This window comes from Leptosomus discolor, chromosome 2, assembly GCF_034619465.1.
Source record: "Leptosomus discolor isolate bLepDis1 chromosome 2, bLepDis1.hap2, whole genome shotgun sequence".
In the NCBI taxonomy this organism is placed as follows: Eukaryota; Metazoa; Chordata; class Aves; order Leptosomiformes; family Leptosomidae; genus Leptosomus; species Leptosomus discolor.
The window spans coordinates 59,706,375-59,727,902 of NC_141392.1; the positions used below are offsets into that span (position 1 = coordinate 59,706,375).

General features: G+C 41.2%; 1 protein-coding gene across 2 annotated transcripts in view; it reads left to right on the top strand.

Annotated features, from left to right (window-relative positions):
- Positions 1 to 21,528, top strand: part of SYNJ2 (synaptojanin 2) — a 69,868-nt gene that overhangs the window by 41,282 nt on the left and 7,058 nt on the right. Inside the window, exons 8-23 of one of the 2 annotated variants that reach the window (XM_086461143.1) lie at positions 538 to 710; positions 1,119 to 1,200; positions 1,427 to 1,576; positions 1,674 to 1,839; positions 3,132 to 3,323; positions 5,058 to 5,060; positions 5,396 to 5,477; positions 6,717 to 6,857; positions 9,693 to 9,885; positions 11,605 to 11,763; positions 11,981 to 12,137; positions 14,192 to 14,309; positions 16,361 to 16,579; positions 17,765 to 17,843; positions 19,108 to 19,276; positions 19,662 to 19,814. In XM_086461143.1, coding sequence (XP_086317269.1) covers positions 538 to 710; positions 1,119 to 1,200; positions 1,427 to 1,576; positions 1,674 to 1,839; positions 3,132 to 3,323; positions 5,058 to 5,060; positions 5,396 to 5,477; positions 6,717 to 6,857; positions 9,693 to 9,885; positions 11,605 to 11,763; positions 11,981 to 12,137; positions 14,192 to 14,309; positions 16,361 to 16,579; positions 17,765 to 17,843; positions 19,108 to 19,276; positions 19,662 to 19,814 — 2,236 coding nt within the window. The remainder of the gene's footprint in view (positions 1 to 537; positions 711 to 1,118; positions 1,201 to 1,426; positions 1,577 to 1,673; positions 1,840 to 3,131; positions 3,324 to 5,057; positions 5,061 to 5,395; positions 5,478 to 6,716; positions 6,858 to 9,692; positions 9,886 to 11,604; positions 11,764 to 11,980; positions 12,138 to 14,191; positions 14,310 to 16,360; positions 16,580 to 17,764; positions 17,844 to 19,107; positions 19,277 to 19,661; positions 19,815 to 21,528) is intronic. The other variant, XM_086461142.1, reaches the window with a different exon arrangement.

The following is a 21,528-nucleotide window of genomic DNA, read 5'->3' on the forward strand; positions in this document are numbered from 1 at the left end:
TTTATAGTATGTTTTCCAGGACATCATTGCTTTCTTACTTCCTCCCCAAGCAACCTCTGCCTAAGTTTAGCACCATGTTTTCCCATGTCTTGACACTTCAGGAATGGTTAAAAGATACACCCATGCACTGTTAGGCTCTTCCACCTTAAGCAGCTCTGGACATGCTTCCCATCAGGGTCCCAGTCCTGAGCATCGCTGTTGCTTACACCCTTAGACAGAGAGGTAGCAGCCCACTGCTGCAGGGCTGCAACTAGCCAAGACACGGACAGCAGCAATTCTGATGTATACTTTGCAGTTACAGTTTAAGTTCCCCTGCAGAAAAATTGGGATCTAACAATCCAGTTTACTTTTGGAAAGAAAACAAATAGGGAACTTAAGTTGCGTTTTTCATGTCTGGCCTTTCAAAATTCCCTAGAAACTTCTCAATATTAAAAACGTGATAAACAGTCAAAGTTTAGTAATGATAAAAGCATGCTGGTATTGGTCCTTACATTGTAGCTTGAACAGGATTGGTTTTGCTTCATTCTATCTGAACAGAAACTGCTATGGGCCTCTTCCCATGCGGAAGACACTCCCATGATAAACTTTGACTACCACCAATTTGCAAAGGGTGGGAAAACTGAGAAACTGGAAAATTTGCTGAGGCCTCAGCTGAAGTTGCACTGGGAAGACTTTGGAATCTTCACAAAGGGCGAGAATGTAAGTCCACGGTGAGTGTCCCTTCCCCTCTGTCCCAGCATCGCCAGGCACCACCTGTCCGGGCCTTCCCAGGTTTCTTGCTGTGTTTGGACCATAAGCATAAATGACCATCTTGAAAGACAATTTTGAGACAAAGTGTAGTTGTGGTGCTAAAGAGATTATTTGGTTTAACTGCATCTCCATTGTTTGGAATCTGCAAAATTACCAGTGTGTGGATTTGCTAATACAGTGTTGCAGATGTAGTCAAGTACTTAGACATGTTAAAGGAGTACATTGTGCACAGTGTGCTTGCATCATCAAAATGTGGGTGGGTATATTCAGGCTGAACATTTGATGATCTTGTTCAATTGACTCATGATAAGATGTTATTTTAAAATATACCTTTTTTTCCTCCCTTCTTTTGTGTTTGGTTACCAAAGTCTGCAGACAGGTACTTTTCGAATGAATTGTTTGGACTGCCTGGATCGTACTAATAGTGTACAGTCCTTCATTGCACTAGAGGTGAGTTTGCCAGAGGACCTTTTGTGGGTGCCTGTACTGCGTACATTGTCTGTTCCGTGGGAAAGACAGGAAAGAGGGCATAAGCTTCAGTTATACAAGTCTGTCTTGCCAGCTCTATGATACAGAATGGTGCTGGTTGGAATAGTTACACTGTGGGTAAAAAGCAAAAACGCATTTAAGAACAATGTTTTTGTTCTTTTTTTTTCTTCTTCTGCACCTAATCCAGATCCTGCTTGCTCAATTAGAGAGCCTTGGGTTGAACTCTAAGTCTATAATTGAGCGCTTTGTGGAATCCTACAAAGTGATGTGGACTCTTAATGGTCATAATCTGAGCAGAGTGTTTTCTGGCAGTCGTGCCCTTGAGGGGAAGCACAAGGTAAAGAAAAATAGCAAAACTGTTTATTCGCAAGCAGAGAAAGTTGTCTGATTTACTCTTCAGTGTCACTTGCACTGATGATTCCTGTCTGATGTAGGTTGGGAAACTCAAGGATGGCGCCCGCTCTGTGTCTCGCACCATTCAGTCAAATTTCTCGGATGCAGTAAAGCAGGAAGCCATCAAGTTGCTGCTCATGGGTGACTTCTTCAGTGAGGAATATGCAGACAAAGGCAAGATGCTCATGGACCACACTGCACTGCTGGGTAAGGCCAGTGTAAATCCTTCACTTTTCTTTTGTGTCTTTTTTTAGCTGTCAGATACAAGCAGTTTCACCCTTCTGAAAAAATCAATAAATAAGCTAGTTTTGCACACATCTGTTGTTTAAAGCACTGCTTTCAAGTGACCATAGCACAGCTCTGTGTGTTTTAATTCCAGTGTGCTTCTTTCTCGTGTTTTGATTTGGACTTCTGAGTATGTTTGTCTGCTCTTTGATGATGATCTCCTCTGACAGTTCAGAGGAGTTGGACCAGAGGGAAAGATTTTAGGGCTATACTCCAAGAGTGGTCTTGCCTGAGTTTGTCTTGAGGTAGTCTCTTGAGCTCAGACTTTTTATTTCCTTTTTTGGCCTGCAGTTTGCACATGCTTTTAACCATTTGGATCTTGAAAGGCACATTTATGTTGTTATGTTGGTTCATTCCGTGCTTTCCTCCAGGGCCCTGGTAGTCCACAACATATACGCGTTTGTTGACATCTAGAATAAATCAATGTAGTGCTCTCTGAGAAGATACTTGCGTGCAAAATATAGGATAATTGCACCCACAAGCAGTATCAGGTGGTCAGTTTGCCCCAGAGAACTACCAGATTTTAATAGGATGGATTTGAACCATTCAGCACCACTTCAATCCTGGAGCTGTTCCCTGATGTGGACCACAAGGAAAGTACAAATAGCTTCTCTGTGCCTGACTGCCGATGCAAATTAGGTAGTTAAAGGTTAAGGTTACCTCAATTGCTCACACAAAAAAAGCACACTGCTAATTTTCTATACTCATCAAAAATAAGTGAATATAGCAGTTTCCTGTGAGGCATTATAACTAGGCTAAAGAGCCATGACAGTGCCAGATTTGGACTGCTGTGAGACTCTGCTGCTCTCTGCCTTTCCCTCCACACTCTAAACAACTTAGGGCTTCAGTTTGAGTCATAGCTCGTGACATGCTTGATTGCTGTAGGCTAAACTGAAAAGATTAAGGGAGGAAAAATAATTTGTTTGCTTATTACTTGAAGAAATGCAGGAAAATGTATGCTGAAATGAGTGACCAGCCTTTCACAAGCTTTCAAAAGGTGCTTGTTTCTGGAAGAGAAATTGGTGATGCCAACCCCATTTATCTTGTAATTATTACTACTGCCATTGGAGTTATTCCTTAGCTTTTGTGTTGTTGCTGCTAGGGTAATGTCATTATTTGACAGTGACTGTGTCGCTGCTGTCTGTATGCTTTCTGTCCTTTTACAGCTTGTTCTTCTTTTACACATGGTTTTTCTCTCTCCCCTCTTCCATCAGTAACTCCAAGTATTTTGAAGGCCATGTCAGAGCGTCAGTTTGAATTCACAAGCTTCAAGCGTGTTCGTGTTGCCACGGGCACTTGGAACGTGAATGGGGGGAAGCAATTTCGAAGCAACATCCTTGGTACCAGTGAGCTGACAGACTGGCTGCTGGATTCTCCCAAGCTCTCTGGAGTTTCTGAATTTCAGGGTAAGGCTTCACAGTCAAAATGTGTAAGCAGTATTTGCTGGTATTTCTAGAGACAGTGACTTGGGACACAAGATTTGACCACAGCTGTTCCTTTCAAAGGCAGTGCGTCTTGGAGGGCATTTTCTGTCAGTTCTTAAGGGTGTATTCAGGTCCATGTAGACTTGTGCTGCCACCCTGCAGCAGTGGAAAGGTGTGTGAAGGGCTGCTGACGGTCAGAGCAACTCCTGACTCTATACCATGTGACTATTTTGAACCTTCATCGTCTCTCACGCCATTGTAGGGTGTATCTGCCTATTCTGCATCCCATATTTCATTTTCTTCTTCCATATCTCTGTTCTTTGCTCTTCATTGTGAGCAGGAGCTACATGCTTAAGTGCCCTCAGAATGTCTCCTTGGTCTTTATCTGGAGCTAAACATATCTGTACAATCTGGACTCTGAAACTGTCTGGAAACGTTACTATCAAAGCCTTCAGACAAAAAGATTTATTTTGTTGAAGGCAATTTCCTTTTTTTTAACAGTGTAGAAAGCTCTTGTGCTTGTAGCTTGCTTAAATTGGCTGCTGAATTTCTTATTTACAGAACATGATTTACAGATTTTATTAAGGAAAATGAAAAGCGAATGTTCTGTCATTTAAAAATTGACAGAAAATTGCAAAATATGGCGAAACCTGTGCTTTCATTGTTAACAGTAGGACATTTAGCTTTGTGCAGGCATCACAGCAATAGTACTGTGCCTAACCCTGAAGCTCAGCAATTCATTCCTCACTTTGTTTAAACCCTTAGTGCTTGTGCGCATGGATATGTGATTAGGTGCAGACCACTGTACTCTGAGCAGCTTAGGTGGGCGGTTGATCCAGCCTGTTTCAGAAAGCTTAGGTTGTTAGCACATGACTATGGCCATGATAGTGAAATCTGTTGAGAGCCTACCATGTGCTACCCTTGCCAGGCCGTCTCCTGACAGAGCTGGAGGAGCAGGACTACATGGTATAGGCAACCATAATGTGATAGGTGTAAGCAGCTTCTGGAAGAGAGCTGAGTTATGTGAATGGGCAGAACTAGGGTATGACCATGCCAATGTCTGTGTTCGTGGTAATGTCAGCACAGTGTCTACACAAATGGGTAAGTGTTTGAGACAAATGTCCAAAATTATTAATGGGAAATACACATGTAGCTGTCATGTTAAGCCAGGAAAAGATGCTAGCTGTCCTGTGCTAGTTTGAACCTTGTGTCTGCAGAGAGCTGCTGCATTTTACTTTTCTGTCTGTCCTTATTTCCTGAGGCAGATCTGATTGAGGTTCCTATGGTTGTCTACTGTTGGGGTCTTCATGCTGAATTAAGCTACTGTTACCTTGACTGTATGACAGTTTAAAAAATAAAAAAAGCCTTTAGGCAATGGACAGACCTGATGGTCAAAAGATATGCTTCACACTGTTGTGTGAGAGCATTTGATCTTTGGTGTTTTACCATGGTGATATCCACAGGCCTGGGCCAGGAAAGGGAGGGTCACTGTGCTCTAGAGTGACCTAACCTGACCTTAAGTGCCAGTGATCTAAGAAGGGCTCAGAAGAAAGAAGATAACAAGCAACTTCGAAGGCTTCCTTAAACTAGTAGAGAAATTTACTAAAGGCATTGAGATGGAAGTGGCATACCGGCGTGTGGACAGTAAGTTCAGTTACGTGGGAATCAGTGTTGAAAAGGAAAAGCACGTTGGTTAAAATGACAAGTGAGTAAAAGATGGTGGGTAGCGAGATGTTGTGGCTTCAGTGATGAGTGGGGTGAGGGAGAGAGAACGTTAAGTATTTTCTCATCTTAACATTGCTACGATACAATGAACTGCTTCCTCCAAGAGACGTGGAGACCAACTGGTGGGAGAAAAGCAGGAAAAAATCCCATAGGAACTGCAGGGGTTGTTTTGTGAGATTAGATTAAAGGAGCTATGAATATGTATAGTTTGGCAGGGGATTTTCAAGATAGAACTACCGGAATGATCTCTTGACAGAAGTTAGAACACAAGTGGTTAGAAGAAACAACCCAATGGTAACTCTTGTATGACTTTTCCCTCTTGCCAACAGACGATAACTGCCCTCCTGACATATTTGCAGTAGGATTTGAAGAGATGGTTGAATTAAGTGCAGGGAATATTGTGAATGCCAGGTAGGTAAAAAAAAAACAACAACAACAAACAAAACAACCAGCAAAGTGACAAACAAAAAAACCCCAACCCAAAAAGAGCACCCTTTTCCCCAAAGAAACCAGCCAATCAAAAGCCTCTAGAGTTGTTGTTTTTTACGGTCAGATGTATAGAATGCTTCTTTCTAAGTCTGTTGCTTGTAATCATAGCTGGAAATATGTTTGCCATTAACAAGTGGAACTGGGATGGTGTTGAAAGTGATGTTTCTACGTGAACTTCTGTACAGTAGGATACACTGTTTCCTAAGTCTCTTAAGCCTCTGTGTTGGCAGAGGAAAATTTTGATGGTTGACATTGATTTGACTCTTTTCCTTAAACCCCTGTCTGATGTTGGAAAAATGTGCTCAGTGACTACAAACGTAATTGGTATTCATGTGGGAATTCTAAAATGAACAAAATGTCTCTGTGGCTAATTGTATTTGAAAATTATGGCTAGAGAAGGAGTTAAAGGCAAAGCCTGAGCTTGGCATGTCAGCCTCTACAGTAGGCTGTTGTGTATATGGGTCCTTTTGAATCTGAATTCAGGGTGGAACCCTGAAGATAGTGTTTCAAATGCTGATTCATCAGGCTGACTAAATAGTTGTCTGTTTTGGGAATGACAAGTTACAGCAGTGCTTAGCATGGCTGCTGGGCTGGTGGTATATCTGCATGTATCAGTTGGCTTTGGAGATAAGAAAAAGCTAGGTCTGCTGAAGTGCAGGTATATGCACCCACCCACAAACCTTCAGCTAAGAATAGCCTACAGCTGTGGTTAGCAAGTCATCTCCCAGTCAGAGAAGATCCAGAGAAGATCTCCTCTTCACTGTGAGCACAAGAAATCCGTAATGTTCTGTAGTCATGAGATTGACATGGATTTTTGGTTTTATGGTTATGATTACTATAGTCAGCTTCCCGTTATCCCCAGTGAATGGGGCTATCAAATGTCATGTGAGCATGGATCTTTCTCAGCACAGCAGACAAAATCCCTCTCATGTCCAGAAGCAGGGTCACTGTATTTGTGTGCTGTGCCTGGGATCACTGACCCTGCTAACTCTGGGCTGGCTCACAAGGAGGTGTTATCTGTCTCTGCTATGCATCTTACAGCACTTCCAGTTCTACAGCCTAATGGGATGTCTGTAAACCTAAGTCACAGTTCATCTCCTCATTGTATTGATTGCATGTGGTTTGTTTTGATTCCATTAAATGATTTTGTGTTTGTTCCAGTACAACGAATAGGAAAATGTGGGGAGAGCAGCTTCAAAAAGCTATTTCCAGGACTCATCGCTACATTCAGCTGACATCAGCACAGCTTGTTGGCGTTTGTCTTTTCATCTTTGTACGACCGTATCATGTCCCCTTCATCAGGTAAAAACCCCCCGACAAAGCAAACAAACAAACCCAAAGAAAAAGCCCCAACCTGTGTCTTCAGTAACATCTGTGATTGGGAGTGTGGCCAGAGAGGGTGGGAGTGATTTTTTTCAGCTTGGTGGGAATCTCACAAACCTGGATTCCTGTCTCTGCTCAGTGTGGGAGACATGTTTCCAGGCAGCAGTGGTTGAGCCCATCCTCCTGGGTAGCAAAGGCCAGGCAGCCCCAGTATCTTCCTCCAGTTCAGCTGAGAAGCTGGGCATGTTCCAGGTGGGCAGTCAGGGGGTAGCACCATGTTTGGGTACTGTCTTTCTGGAAAAGGAATGGCCTGAGCTACTATGTCGAAGACTGGAGTGCCAAGTGAAGGCAAGTGCCTGCTTCTGCCTGAAGGGCAGGTTTTACCTTCTAACCTTCTCCTTAGTGTTTCTGTATAGAAATAGGGTTAGTTCCAGACCTGAAAAGAACAGTGGAAAAGGTGGAAGGGGGTGTGGATGAAAGAAAGCTAATTTTGCTCCCTGATGTTTTATAGAATTGAGAGATGTAAGGGCCCATTAAGTGTTTGTCTCTCCCAGATCTCACAAGAACCAAAACTTTGTGCCTAGTCAGGAGGGTGCAGAACTGTGTGCCCTCAGCTTACGAGCGCTGATGTCCCTGGAGACTGACCAAACTCCTCTTGCCCCTAGAAGATTACCAAGCCACAGGGATATCTGCATTAAAATGCCTTTGCCGTGGGCAAGAATTAATGCAGGCTAAGTGTAAATGGTAGGAAATGAATAATTAGCCAAAACTATCTTCAGGCATCTGTCTGATGTTAAAGTCTAGAGCATCCAAACAGTGCCCTCTAATCCATGTTAGGGGCACTGATTGGCGACTGCATTTTGTGATTAAAATATCAAAAGCTGCCTCTTTCTTCCCTCTAATCTCATATCTACTGAGAAGATCAGTACAGAGCTTGTGCAACATCAAGTGCTGTAGGCTAGGCAGAGCAATGCTGTCCAGGTAACCCTGATGAGCTTGCATTGCTGCCTTCCCAGTAATCTTTCTTCAGCATGATTTAAAAAAAAATACGTATTTTTACTGGTACAGAGCAGTCCAGAGGAGAAGTGTTTCTGTCAATTTTTGACTTTTCACCTGGTTTATAAGAAATTTGAGTAATCCAGTAGGCAGTGGGTGGTTTAAATGGAAATCATAAGCACAACAGCACAGTGGCTCTGTTGCAGCTTTCAAACTGCTAGAATTGGATGTAGCCCTTTGAAACTCAGGAGGAGAAGGGAAGGGTTTGATTTTAGTGACCAAGTTTCATCATTCCATGCTAACGTACTGCTACGTGTTATGTGAGCGTAATCAAACCTAACGTGTATGCTTTGTGTAGTTTTTCCCATGTCTAGAAAAGGAAAACAAAAATGATCAGAGGTGCAAAAAAAGCTTCTGTGCTTACAGAGGTTGAAGAGATTAGAAGTTAGAAAATAAAGAAATAAAATGAGAGAAGAGCTGAAACTTATACAGCAGGGAGAGGACTGATGAAATACAAGCAGTTGAATGTACAGTAGGTTATCTCAACATAACTTTTGCCATGAATGCAGCTAAATGTCAGGCAGCAGTTCAGTAGGCAGGCAGCAGGAAGGGAGAACTCCTTAGGGTGATAAAGGTGAACATGTGCTTCTTTCGAAGGGCTTAAAACCCATCTTTTCATAGAAAATATTGATGGTCCTCTTTTGCCTCCCCGAGGGTGTCTTCTGGTAGCTTTCCGCAGTCAGAAAAAGAGAGGAAAATAAAGAGGGAGAAAAAAAGATAGAAAAGATGGGGGGCGGGGAGGAGAAAACAAAGCGGGGGAAAGAAGAGATCTTGCATCATTCAGATCATGAATGCCTGACAATAACTCAAATAAGATTTAGTGGTTTTCCACCTGCCCCTTGCTTAAAGCCAGGAATATTCTAGTCCAGATCTGCTTGACTTCTATCTGGAAAGTAAAATTTTCTCACTGGGAAAGACATGCATGGTGCTGGGGTTGGTTACAACAATGATCTCATCATTTACTTACCTGATCAGACAGGCATGCTTTATTCTCAGAGTAGACTGGCTTTCTGGGAGAAATTACCTTGCAAGCAGGTGGTCTGCTTCGCCGAGTCATCTTTCTGTAATAAAGTGTATGCTAATCATGACACTGAAATACTGTGTAACAACGTGGAGGCCCTAAGCAATTTGTCATCAGTACAGAACTCATTTTAGGAGTTAGGTGTAAATAGTTGTATCCACTTACCACCATTTTTATTGAATCTGATTTAACAAATTATGGGTTATGATCTGTTACTCTTTAATTGACTGAAAAATCTGGCATCAACTGCAGAGTTGGGTTTCAACACATAGTAACACTAATTAAATTGTTAACCGTCTGAAAAGCAGCTTACCGTATGTTCAAAAGTAAAAGGAAACATAGTAAAATTAGTTATTGTCACTATTTTAAAGATCATGATAGAGGTAAATTTGAAATATATTCTGTAGAAATTCACATTTCAGAAATAATGTCCCTTCCAAACAATACAGCAAGACAACAATACAGAGCAGGAAAATACTTTCAAATAGTTTTATTTCTATACGATTGTATGATACTTAATTTGAAACATAGGTACATGAACATCATCAAGAAGCTTCGCAGCCTAAAAATGTTGCCTAGAAGAAAGCAAGCTTTCTGGATGGGAAAAGACACAGCATTGTAAACCCACTTTTCCTTTATGTTGCAGTCAAAGTTAATTGAATGTTTGTTCCTGCAGCTCTTTACTTTCTTCTCTTTCCGTTTTTGTTTTTTTGTTTTTTTTTTTTTTTTTAATACAGGGATGTAGCAATAGACACTGTGAAGACAGGAATGGGAGGAAAAGCTGGAAATAAAGGGGCAGTGAGCATTCGTTTTCAGTTCTATAGTACCAGTTTCTGCTTTATATGCAGTCATTTAACTGCTGGGCAGACTCAGGTGAAAGAGAGGAATGAAGATTACAAAGAAATCACGCAGAAACTCAGCTTCCCAATGGTAAGTGTAGGTGTATGTATGCTAAAACCATTGGAGATAAAGGCTGTGTCTTTACATTATGAAAGCTGGTCTCAGGCTGTCTTTGACAGGTCATCAAAGAAGTCATTTCAGTGTCATGGGAATGGGCATAAAAGAACATTAAAAAAAAAACGAAGCCATGTTTCACAGGAGACTAGATACCACCCAATATAGCACTTGCTTTACAAAAGTACTACGCCTTTCAAAAAACGTAGTTGCTGCGGTGCTTGAAAAGTCCTCGCCTTTGAGCAGTTTCCAAGTCAATCTTTCAGAGTGGTGCAACTTAACTGACATCTGTAGGGCCTCATGGATAAGATCTAGGTGACTGGTGTTAGAGCTGGGGAGCATGGTATTGGTAGCTCTTGCTGGCACTAGTTAGTAAGGGTTCCTACAAGACCATCCGTGGCACTCAGTACATCAGTGCTTTATTTGCTCTCACTCGGATATGGTAGTATCAGTTCTTGGTCACTGATACGGTACTTCCTGTTCCCTTCATTTTGTCCTCGTGAATGTGTCACTGTTAAGGAACTGGCTTTTCTCTGAGTGTGACAAGTAGGCACTATTGATCTGTATGAATAACTTTTTTCCTAAATCGTGTCAAATCAATCACCCTGGTGTTTTATTTCACACTTGTCTCCGCAGGCCAGTAGATAACCCATGGGGTTTGGTAGCAGTGCTCTTTTGCTTCTGTTACTGTTGGTTGCTTTAATTTCCACAATGCTTGCTTTCTCAGACCTCTCTGGAGAGGTCCTAAACCAGGGAGGGAGTGGACCAGTTTGTGTATTCTGGTTAGTCAGCAAAAAAATGGCGTTTACGTTGCAAAGCATAAAATTTTAACTTCCTGTTGTTCGCAAGGTTTAGAGGCTTGGCACGTGCAGCATATCAATCAGCTGTTTTATGTAAGAACGACTACTGACAATCTGAACGTCCTGCATAGAGTATCTATTCCAAATGGCCATAAAGTTGTGCTTATGGTAGTTTTTCCTTCTAATACCTCATTAACTATTTTATGTCCTTTACATTTACAATAACTAAATGTACCTTGTGTGTATAATGCATATAAAGAGTGCCCTCTAGTGCTGTGACAGCCACAGCTCTGCAACGTTTCCTTGTACGAATCTGGGGTTTAGAGGTTTTTAGTTTACCTGAAATTTAAAAAAAAAAAAAAAAAAAAGAGTGGTTAGAGGAGAGGATGTTAAACTTAGAATTGGAGTGAATTTTCATTGACGTTTTGTTTCAGTAAATTTAGAAAACCGTGACGTGCACATAAGGTCAAATTTGGAGCTTTTTCTGACTCAGGACCTTTGTTGCTGAATGTGCCTTGGTACCAGAAGCATGTCTTGTGTTATGTTTAGAACATGTAAACATGTATGTTTGAAATGTGTTAGGAAAACAAGTATATATTTTTAATATTCGTGATAGCCAAATTGTGAATATAAAGGGGTCCCAGCTTAGACATACTTTCAGGAAACAAGGGTCAGAGTCTGACGCACTTGTTTCCCAAATTCAGCTCAGCGGGATGCAAAAGACAGTGAAGGAAGCATTCCATTTTAGCACAAGATGGATTTTAACGAATAGAATGTGGCAAGTACATCCGGTACTTGGTAATTCAGAGAGACTGAGTTATACATTTTAGGGCATTTAAAAGGTGTTTTCATGAATGTGATTTAACATTAACAGTATTCTGTACCTCTAAACTAGGGGCGGAGTGTGTTCTCACATGACTATGTCTTCTGGTGTGGCGATTTTAACTATCGCATTGATCTAACATATGAGGAGGTCTTTTATTTTCTCAAACGTCAAGACTGGAAGACACTTTTGGAATTCGATCAACTACAACAGCAAAAGTCCAGTGGAAAAGTAAGGCAGAGTGTCTCATTTTCTTGAATACCTGCATGTTGGCTTGGTCCGATTCCTCAAGAGTGAAAAAGTTGCATTTTCAGACCCTTGTTTCTAGTACATGAATGTAGTGATTTGTTTAAAAACCAGAGTTGTTTCTTTGCAAGGAAGTTGATATATCACAATGGCATCTACCTGATCTGTAACTTAATCAAAGAGGTGGTATTTCTTTCCATAGATTTTTAAGGACTTCCATGAAGGGACTATTAATTTTGGACCAACATATAAATATGATGTTGGCTCAGAGGCTTATGATACAAGTGATAAGTGCAGAACACCGGCTTGGACTGACAGAGTGCTTTGGTGGAGAAAGAAACTGCCTTTTGAAAAAACAGGTGTGTAGGATCTTTCCTTCTTCTTTATCTGAAAGTTGTTTTAGATTTCATCCAGAACCCACATAAGGGGATTTAATCTAGTGAAAGGTGAGGAAGGGAGTTGTTGAGTTCTGGGCTGAGAGCTGTTTTTAGATGTGTCTTGTAGGCTCAGTCAAATTGACATGGCTTTACTCGAGCAGATGTTCTTTTGGCTCCACTGGAATAATTTGTTGAGGTAGGTTGACTTGAGCATGTGAACAAAGGCTTCACGCTACAGATTGAAAAGGTGCTGGGAACTCACTGAAGAGCTGAAGACAATCCAGGTGTATCAATCTAGAGATTATTCTGTTCTTTTCAACAGAATCATTAGTCCACATAAAGTTGCTGAGTTATAATGGCTAGATTGTTGTAACTGTTGTCCTCAGTAGATGCATAAGCACTTTTCTGTAATTTCTTCTGCCTTGGTAATCCTTAGCTATATTTCTGCTAGTTTCTGGTATTGGGGGACATTTCATTAATTAGTGCTTATAAAGTATTTTGAGATCACGAGTGACCAGCACAACAGAAGGGCTATTTTCACTTGTTATTCAACAGTTATAATAACAAAATAAAAAGTATTTCTTTGTGTATCCAGGGACAGTTTTCATAACCATTCTCTCAGTCTGCAGGTACGTCTATCTCCCAATGTTTATAAAATCTGAAAAAATTCATACTAAAAGTATAATCACTGGAGAAGTAATTTGGTTTGTGCCTGCAGATGTTATTTTGCACGTGCCTGGGAACTACTGCTTGGAATCCAAGTCATAACATGAGTACGCTAAGTGAAAACTACAAAGCAAAACTAGGGCAATCAGAGTACACGTCAATGCGATACAGAGTTATTCACTTTTATTTAAGGAATGAAAAATAAAGTAAAATGAGGAGCTTAAACTGTTGCTAGAGATGTAATCTGGGAAAGAAAAACTGTGTGAGACATAATAAGGAAGTTAAAACAGCCCTCTTGTGCTGGCTGTTTTCATTTTAGGAGAAAAAAAACACCTTCAGCATTTTCAATGCATATTCCTTATCTTGCATGGACTTTAGTTGGTGGAGTACCCATAGAATGTAGGGCCTGTCTAGCTGGTCTGCAAGAGCTGAGGCAGGGTCCTTTCTTTAGAGCTCATAGGCCTCCCACAGCTGGCTCACTGACCCCTTGTCTGTTCACCCACCTTCACAACCCTGCAAAGCTTTTCTAATTAGTTCACTGCCAGAGTTCCTCATTTTTACTGCTGGTGGGAAGACTCTTCTGCCTCTCTGCTCCAATTCTTTTGCCTTGCTGCTTTTTGCTGCTGTAGGCTACATGACTGTTTGCCTTCTGAGAAGAAAGTGTCGCCTCAGTGCAAGTGATTAGGCGAAATGCCGTATTCTGTATTAACTCATTTTCAAATCCACAGGGGAAAAAAAAAAAAAAAAAAAAAAAAAAAAAAAAAAAAAGAGTTATCCATTAGCCCAAACAGCAGTGACTCAAAACTTTTCCTGTTATTGACAGCAATATAATATCTCATTCTAGCATAATGTCTGGAGCACTTTCTGTCACCTCAATCATAGAATCATAGAATTAATGCATTGCAAAAGAAGTATTTGCAGGTTGGATTTGCAAGGTCTTGCTTTCTCCCATCTCTTGTGTATTATTTCTCCAGTCCCTGTGTATTATTCAGATTTGCAGTGTATTTTGCAAGTACAGTGTGTCTTTCTATGCCTAATAATGAGGCAGGAGGAAAACAGTAATATGACTCTGTCAGCCCAGATTGTACAGGTAATTGATTGGGTAACACTCAGGTTAACCGTTTTGCAGGTGTCATATTCTAGTGATCAGCTGTCTCTGTTGCACTCCCTGCCCTTTCTGTATTTTTTTTTCCTAGTCCCTAACTTGTAAATTTTTTAGGATACAAGCTCTTCTTTGAATGTTATATACAAGAACGAAAAAACCCATCTCCCACTACTAGGGTCTGTGAAGTACATTCTAATAAAATAGCTTTTAACTGTTAGTAAAACTAGCTTTGAGTGAGTTTTAAATGATGTTTTGTTCTTTATAGCTGGAGAGATCAATCTTCTAGACAGTGATCTGAATGCTGAAACTAAAGTCAGGCACACCTGGACCCCTGGAGCCTTGATGTACTATGGGAGAGCGGAGCTGCAAGCATCAGACCACAGGTAAAGTCCTAAGGAAATAACCAGAGAAAGGGCTCCTGGGTTAGAATGTGTCATACTGAATTACACCTTCAGAGTGTGGGACCGAGTCTGATTGTAACAGGAATTACACCCTTATTCTGTGTTCAGTATCCATTTGGTGGGGTTTTTTTTCCCTCACAGTGGGTTTTATACTAGGATGGCAAGTATCTATGGTCCTGTATTGATTTCTGCTGCACTGTGATCTGAGCAAGGGTTGGATAAGTTGCAGCAACAGGTATAGAAAACTGAGGGCTTTCTGTTGCTTGGTTTTAAAAAGCTCAGATACCCAAACAAGCTGCTCTGATGGACTCCCACTCAGGTTGCTGTGGGAGAGGAGCAGGTTGGGACTGCGTGGCCTGAAGAGGGTAAGCCACATACATTGAGTCAGGTGTGACCGGGCTTCGGGGCTCACCTTAGAAATGGAGATGGCAGGAAAAAAACCCAAAGACCAGTGCCTAACTTCTCTTTAGGGATGTGAATGACCTTTCTTTGTTCAACTTGTCACCGTTTCACTTCTCTGAAACAAATTATGTAATAAATACACCTTGAAAGCTCCCTTGCATTCAGAATAATCTTTGTCTGACTCCTTGCATGCCCTATGGAAATGCTACAAAATTGTTCCTCATAGCAACGCTCAGTGACCCACAGTAGCTGGCTCTGTGCTTCTCATGGTGCTTTTGCATGCGAGGACTGTTCTGTATTCCTCCAGCAATGGAAGAACATGCCTCTTGCAATCAATTTCTCTGTGTCAAGGCTTTGACATTGCTCTGTTCCACAAAGCACAGTGGAACTGCTGCACTCATTATATAGGGCCCTGCGGATGCAATCTGCGAAACATGGCTTTTGTACATTGGTCTTCTATTTCAGCAAACTTGACTGCAAAAAATGCTTTTTAATTGCAGTCTGTAGACTTGCTTTCCCAAGGTTTGTGCTGGGAAAAGGGCTTAGCTATATCTTTGTGACATACGGAAAGTCATTATGATTCACTGTGCTTGTAGAAATAGTTAACACTTCCTATAAGTTGGGTTGTTTTGTTTTTTTTTTTTTTTTTCCCTTTACTATTCCTTTCTGCTGTTGTTGCTTTCCTGTGTTCTGGCAATGCGTATTCCAGAGCCTGCTCTATTGCAAGTAAGAGGCAGCAATTTTGACATAGTCAGAACAGCAGACATCCCAGTTACTGGTTTGTGTGTATGTGCAGGTGGAAATCTGAGAGTGTAGCTTGCATCCACTGAGAAAGAGACAAGCTTTACTCTTTCAGATGGCTTTCTCAATTTTATTTAAATCTAACACACAGAGAGGTCGTTTATCAGAAATGGCTGAAGAAGCAAGTTTGCAGTGTTGACTGCTTATAATGTGATGGATTAACATATGTTTGCTACGTAACCACATTATACACTTAGAGTATCTTGTCCTTAGTTTTTCAAAGAAGACGTCTTTATGTGGCCTTGTCTAACAGGAAATAATATATTGCCTTCCCCATCTATAGACTTTTTGGGAGATAGCTGTTGGATAATGAGTGAAGTGTCCTGGTACTTTTAGACTGCAGGTTTCCCAGAAGTGCTACACACAATTGTTATTTGAATTCCTTTATGGTGTGTCCTCACTGTTACACTCAGCTAATGCAATATGTGTAAATATGATTAACAGTGCTCAAGGCATGATCTTCCACTGCAGGAAAAATGAAACAATCCACCAGACTGGACTTCTAGGTTGTACTGCCAAGCCACAGTGCTTTTTTGCAGTGAGAGCTTAAGCAATTTGTTCCACTTCTCTTTCTGTACAGAACATACATAATAATCACTTCCTTCTAAGGTATAGCAGGCTTAATTAAATATTTGCCATGAGATTTGACATCGTGGAGTTAAAAATTATCATAGGTGTATAGAGTTTAAACAAGACACTGTTTGTCCTTCACACAACTAAGTTCTTACCTGTCCTACTGCTTAGCATTGATTTTAGTTTTATACAAGCATTTTCTGTTGGGTTATGTAGATCTTAATTTTAAATAAGCATTTCTGCTTTGTTTCATGTAGGCCAGTGTTAGCTATTGTAGAAGTGGAAGTCCAGGAAGTTAATCCAGCTGCCCGTGAGAGTGTTTTCCAGGAAGTGTCATCTTTCCAGGGACCACTGGATGCCACAGTAGTGGTAAATCTGCTGTCACCAATGCCTGAAGAGAAGAACGAATTTCCTGAGGACTTGCGTACAGAACTTATGCAAGTGTTTGAGGATTATGGCACTGTTGTCCTCGTCAGGTAAGTCTGGGTTCTGAAATGGCGTGTCATCTATTCAAAAACACAGACTAGAAATTCCCTTTTTGTCCTGACAGAATTAACTTTGTATTAGACGGTAGTATGCTGAATTCCTTTACTGCATGTTGAATTCTGCATTAGAAATTGAATACAACTATTCTGAATATCTTTTACCTCTTGTCAGCCTGTTAAAGAAATAGTCTAACAGCTCTCTTGGCTGAGTGGAGAAGAATTTTATTCAGTACAGCACCATAAAGCAGAGGCTTTGATTTGAATCATCACCTTTAGATTCAGGCCTCATTTCAATGCATTGCTTCTGCTGGCGGATCCTTGGGGCCCTGCTTCCCTTCCTCCAAGGAGATCTGCTCTCTTACAGCACACGTTCCCACTTAGTAGGATTTCCTTGCTGGCTCCCCTTTCTTTTGGGGGTCATTTTGCTTAATTTTTAACAGTATGGCTTCTTGCATTTTGAGAGGGAGAGTGTAATACCTTCTGTCCGGGAAGTTTTAATTTCATCCTGGTTGATTCTCTACAGGGCTCCAGCATAGCTATGAGACTTTTGCTTTCAGAAATAAAGGCAAAAGACCTAACAGTTGACTTGGGAAACAGGACCAGAAACTTAGGTTGTATTTGACACATTTCTTAATGGAGAAAACTGGTGACCTATTGTATAGTTTTGTGAAGTACCAAATAAAAGTTGAGGGCTGAAAAGCAGCCCTGCAGAAACAGCAGCACCACTTTGCTTGTGAAGTAAAGGAGCAAGAAAAAAATATGCTTTGGGGTTTGGCTTGGTTTTTAATCACTTTAGAGCTTGATGGTATACTAGTCTTTGGGAACGTCGTGTGTCCTCTGAGGTGAGGGATATGCGGACCCATGGAAGTTAGTACAAAGGGAGTGTGGATATCAGACTAGGTATCCTGTCAACAGCTGCTGAGATGTTTGTACTGCTGCTTCAGGAGCGACCCAGTTAAGGGCAGGGTGCTGGGGTCACACAGGGGAGGATGGGGGAGAAGAGCCCAACTGCATTCATAGATCACCTGCCTCTCCCCAAAAAATAGAGTTGTGAGGAAAATACAACTAAAACCAAATACATAGCTGTCCAAAACCATCACGCTTGCCTTTAAGGCTTTTTGTTCAGTGGTGAAGTAAAATGCACTGTCTTCTCTCCTCTGCCTTTTTTTTTACTAGGATCAGTGGAGGTCAAATGCTGGTGACATTTGCAGACAGCAAGTCAGCTCTTCGTGTTATGGATTTAGATGGTGTCAAAGTAAGACTCTCTCAAACCTGTCATAATAATTTCATAACAAATTTCTCAAAAGTGGTTGCTTAGAATGAGGTAGTTGAGTTTCTAGCTAGATCAAGTAGCATTATTTTAAAGAGACTTAGTGCTCACAAAGTCCTTATCTTTCACAGCTGCTGAGACTTTTAATGCAATATTTCAGTTTCAGGAGGGCAGGAGATGACTTTTCCTGGAGCTGCTAAGCAGTGCTTAATGTCTGGCCTCTGATACCACTGCAGAATACGTGGACTCAGTTGTTATTCTGGCACTTGAAGCAGTTCTCCTGAGATTATGTGTGACTTTATACTGTTGCCAAACCATCCTCATGATCGTGGTCTGGAGATTTTTTGTTTCTCTTCAGTGTATCAAATAAACTCCTTCTACCAAGCTGGAACAGCATGATTCATTGGCCTCCATGGCAAACTCAGCATTAGCAGTAGGCGTTTGCCTTCCCGTCCTCTGCTCTTCCTTCCCACGCACATACTCTGCAATTCATCAACCCTCTCATTTATGCTGACAAAACTGTTTGTGGGGGTGCACTATAAACGTAACATTGAAGTAATGGATTTAACCCTCATTCTTCTTTATGTTTGGAGTTTTATCTATTAATTTGGCTTATTTCATTGATGCGGATTATAGTACAGACCCAAACACAATTGTATGTGCACAATGTGTGAAGGTGCTGGGAGCCTGATTCGGGAGCTTTCCAAAGTAATTTTGCTGCTGAAGCTGCTGCCTTGAATACATCTCACCCCAAATGTCATGGAGCAGCACATATAAGCAGCTGTGGTCTTGATCTGTTTAATAATGTACTTTCCATGTACATCAACCATCATATTTGGGATTTTCTGAGCAGAGAGACTCCTTACAGATGGCATTAGGTAGCAAATTCTTGTGCATTTTAAAGCTACTGACTCAAAAATTGAACGCTCCCACACCACTATTACTATCACAGTATCGTTTTGACGCTATTTGATGTTTCACCTATTTCTCAAGTATTTCCCAAATGCAGCAGCAGCGCTTTTGAGCTGTAAAGCTAATTTTCTTTCAAGAATATTGTTACAGTCTGAAAACTTGGTTATAGAGATAGGAAGAGTGCTTCCTTTTCATTTAGCTTCTGAAATGAAGCTTTAGTTATATCAGTTTCTGAAGCAGTAATACAATAGACTGACAGCACTTGCTTATTCTGTTCAGGTGTTCTCATTTTCTGAAGTTGCTTGGCAAAGGGGAAACAGTCCTTTCTTTGTGTTAGGTCAGAGGCAGAACAGTGAAGATCCGGCCCAAGACCAAGGACTGGCTGAAGGGCCTTCAGGAGGAAATAGCTCGAAAACGGGACAGCATTGCTCCCATGTCCCCCACGGCAAACTCCTGTCTTCTGGAAGAAAATTTTGACTTCTCAAGTTTGGACTATGACTCAGAAGGTGAGCAGCAGGTTTCTAAGCTAAGTTGTGAGAAATTGCTTTGCTGACTTTTGTTGCACAGAGAAGGTACAGTATTAAGTGTTAGTGATATCTTAATTTGTAATGAAGGCACAGCTCTTAAAAAGAGGATTGTAACTAAAGCCATGACCTGGCACTGTGCCTGAGAGAACTGTTGCTTAGATTGTCCTATCAATTTAGGCTTATAACCTATGTTAGCAGATCCAATGTGTGGTACAGTTGTCTGTATAGAAACAAACTGTAATGAAGCACAGGGGTTACACAAGGAGCTTGCCCAACACATATATTAAATTCATCGATTGGTAGTAGAGAGAGACAGAGAATGCATTTGTTCACTAAGTCTTTGTTGCCTAATATTTTAATTCAGGCGATATAGTGGAGGACGAAGATGATTATTTAGATGATGCTTTGTGTCAACACCTAGTAGCAGACGCAGCAGAAGATATGCCTGAGGACTGCGGACATTTCGTTTCCGTAGATCACTCAAACAAATCTGAACAAAACCCACGGCTGAGTAAAGGTACATTATCTACATTCCTTAAAGTAAGACCTGAAAGTTTGTTGTTTGTTCTCCTTTTGTCTCTGTTTCCCTGTTCATTTATATTTTTATTGTAGGCCTTCTAAAGGTAAGGATCATTTTGGTACATGTTCATGCTCAACCCCCCTTGAATTAGTCACTGTAACTGGGGCCCTCAGGCGTAACAGCAATATAAATAATAAAGCTTAGATCCTCCTTCTCTATAGCCCAGGGCAAGGCAGGAACGCTGAGAAATGCTGGTTTCCTTTTATAGTCAGGAGAAATTGAGTCTTTTTGTCCGTTTGATATTGTTCGGCACCAGAGCACACAACAAAAAATTGTCCATTATTTTCTTACTGGTGAGAGCCAGAGCAAAATCAAACGGAAGAATCCTGTTGATTCAGTGATGGGCTTGGCCTTGCCCTTTGAGCAATAGCTTTGGCAGTGCAATCAGGTGTAAGCTGGACAGTCCAGGAGGTTGTTGTGTTCAAATGACTTACTTCAGAGATGCCTGAAGTTTCTCCTTTGTTCCTATTTTATTTATTTCTGAAGAAGTCGAGGTTCACACAACAGGTATATTAATTCTTTTAGTGCTTCATAAATGCGTTACGTTTTTTCCTGGTCACCTGGCTTGTTTGCGCATTGTTGTGAAATGACTTGGTAAAGAGAAGATAAGGCTGTGAAGAGAATACAGATAAAAACTGTAGCAAGAACTAGCCAAGCCAGTGGTGGTCTTATACTGGGACGTGATCAGCACATGCTGCGGTGACCAAGCATTGACAGGCTGGGTCACGTATTAAACACTTCATCATGACAGCAAGTGATTCAGTAGCTGTCTTTCTGCACTCTCTCAGACGTGCTTTGTCTTCTGACATAAAAGTGAAAACTTTAATACCTTCAAACGTTGAGTCAGAAGTAGAGTTCAAAAAGATTAAATTAAATTCCTGAGTTTACACAGACAGATTTTCCAAACAATCAGAGTGATATACAGCTTCCTTGCCCACCTTGAGTTACAGCCTGATTGCAGTGTGGCCAGAGCCAGAAACCTAGCCCTGAGCCAAGGAGTAATCTGTCATTATTAAATACTGTGAAGCCAATCGCTTTATATTATAGGGTGCCTTGCCCTCCAAACACCTCTGGCCTGCTGTGTGATGATTCATTAAGCTACAGAGAATTGCAGCGATTCTTTTCACCCACACTAACTCTTCTCCACAAAGAATTATCACAAAGTAAATGAAGATTATAAAGTATAGTTTGAAGGAGATCAAGGTGGGGTCATGATCTCACACAACTCAAAATATGATATATTCAATCAATCTTGAAAGTCTCTCCAGTTTCAGGTGCCTCCATAAGCTTCCAATTCTGCCTGAGTAACTCCTGATCGAAGGTATGATGATCGTATAGCTGCGGTTAGACACAGATGGACACTGATGACGGGCATAACAGTGTGTATGTGTGTTTCTGAGGTCAGAGAAAGGCATAGCCTCATAAAACTGATGTTCCTGGGAGCCAGTGCCTAAAACCAGCAGCCTTTTAGGGAAAGGGATAGAGTGGTGGTGGCTGGTTTTTGTCTTGTGTTCAGTGTTGCTGCCAGAACTTCAAGCTGTGCGTTTAGGTGCCTGTCTGACTCCTTGGATCCTGCCGATGAGCTGCAGCTTAGGAGTATTGAAAATGCAGAAAGAAGGGGAAGGGTGGGTTGGGCAGATCACAGGCTGTG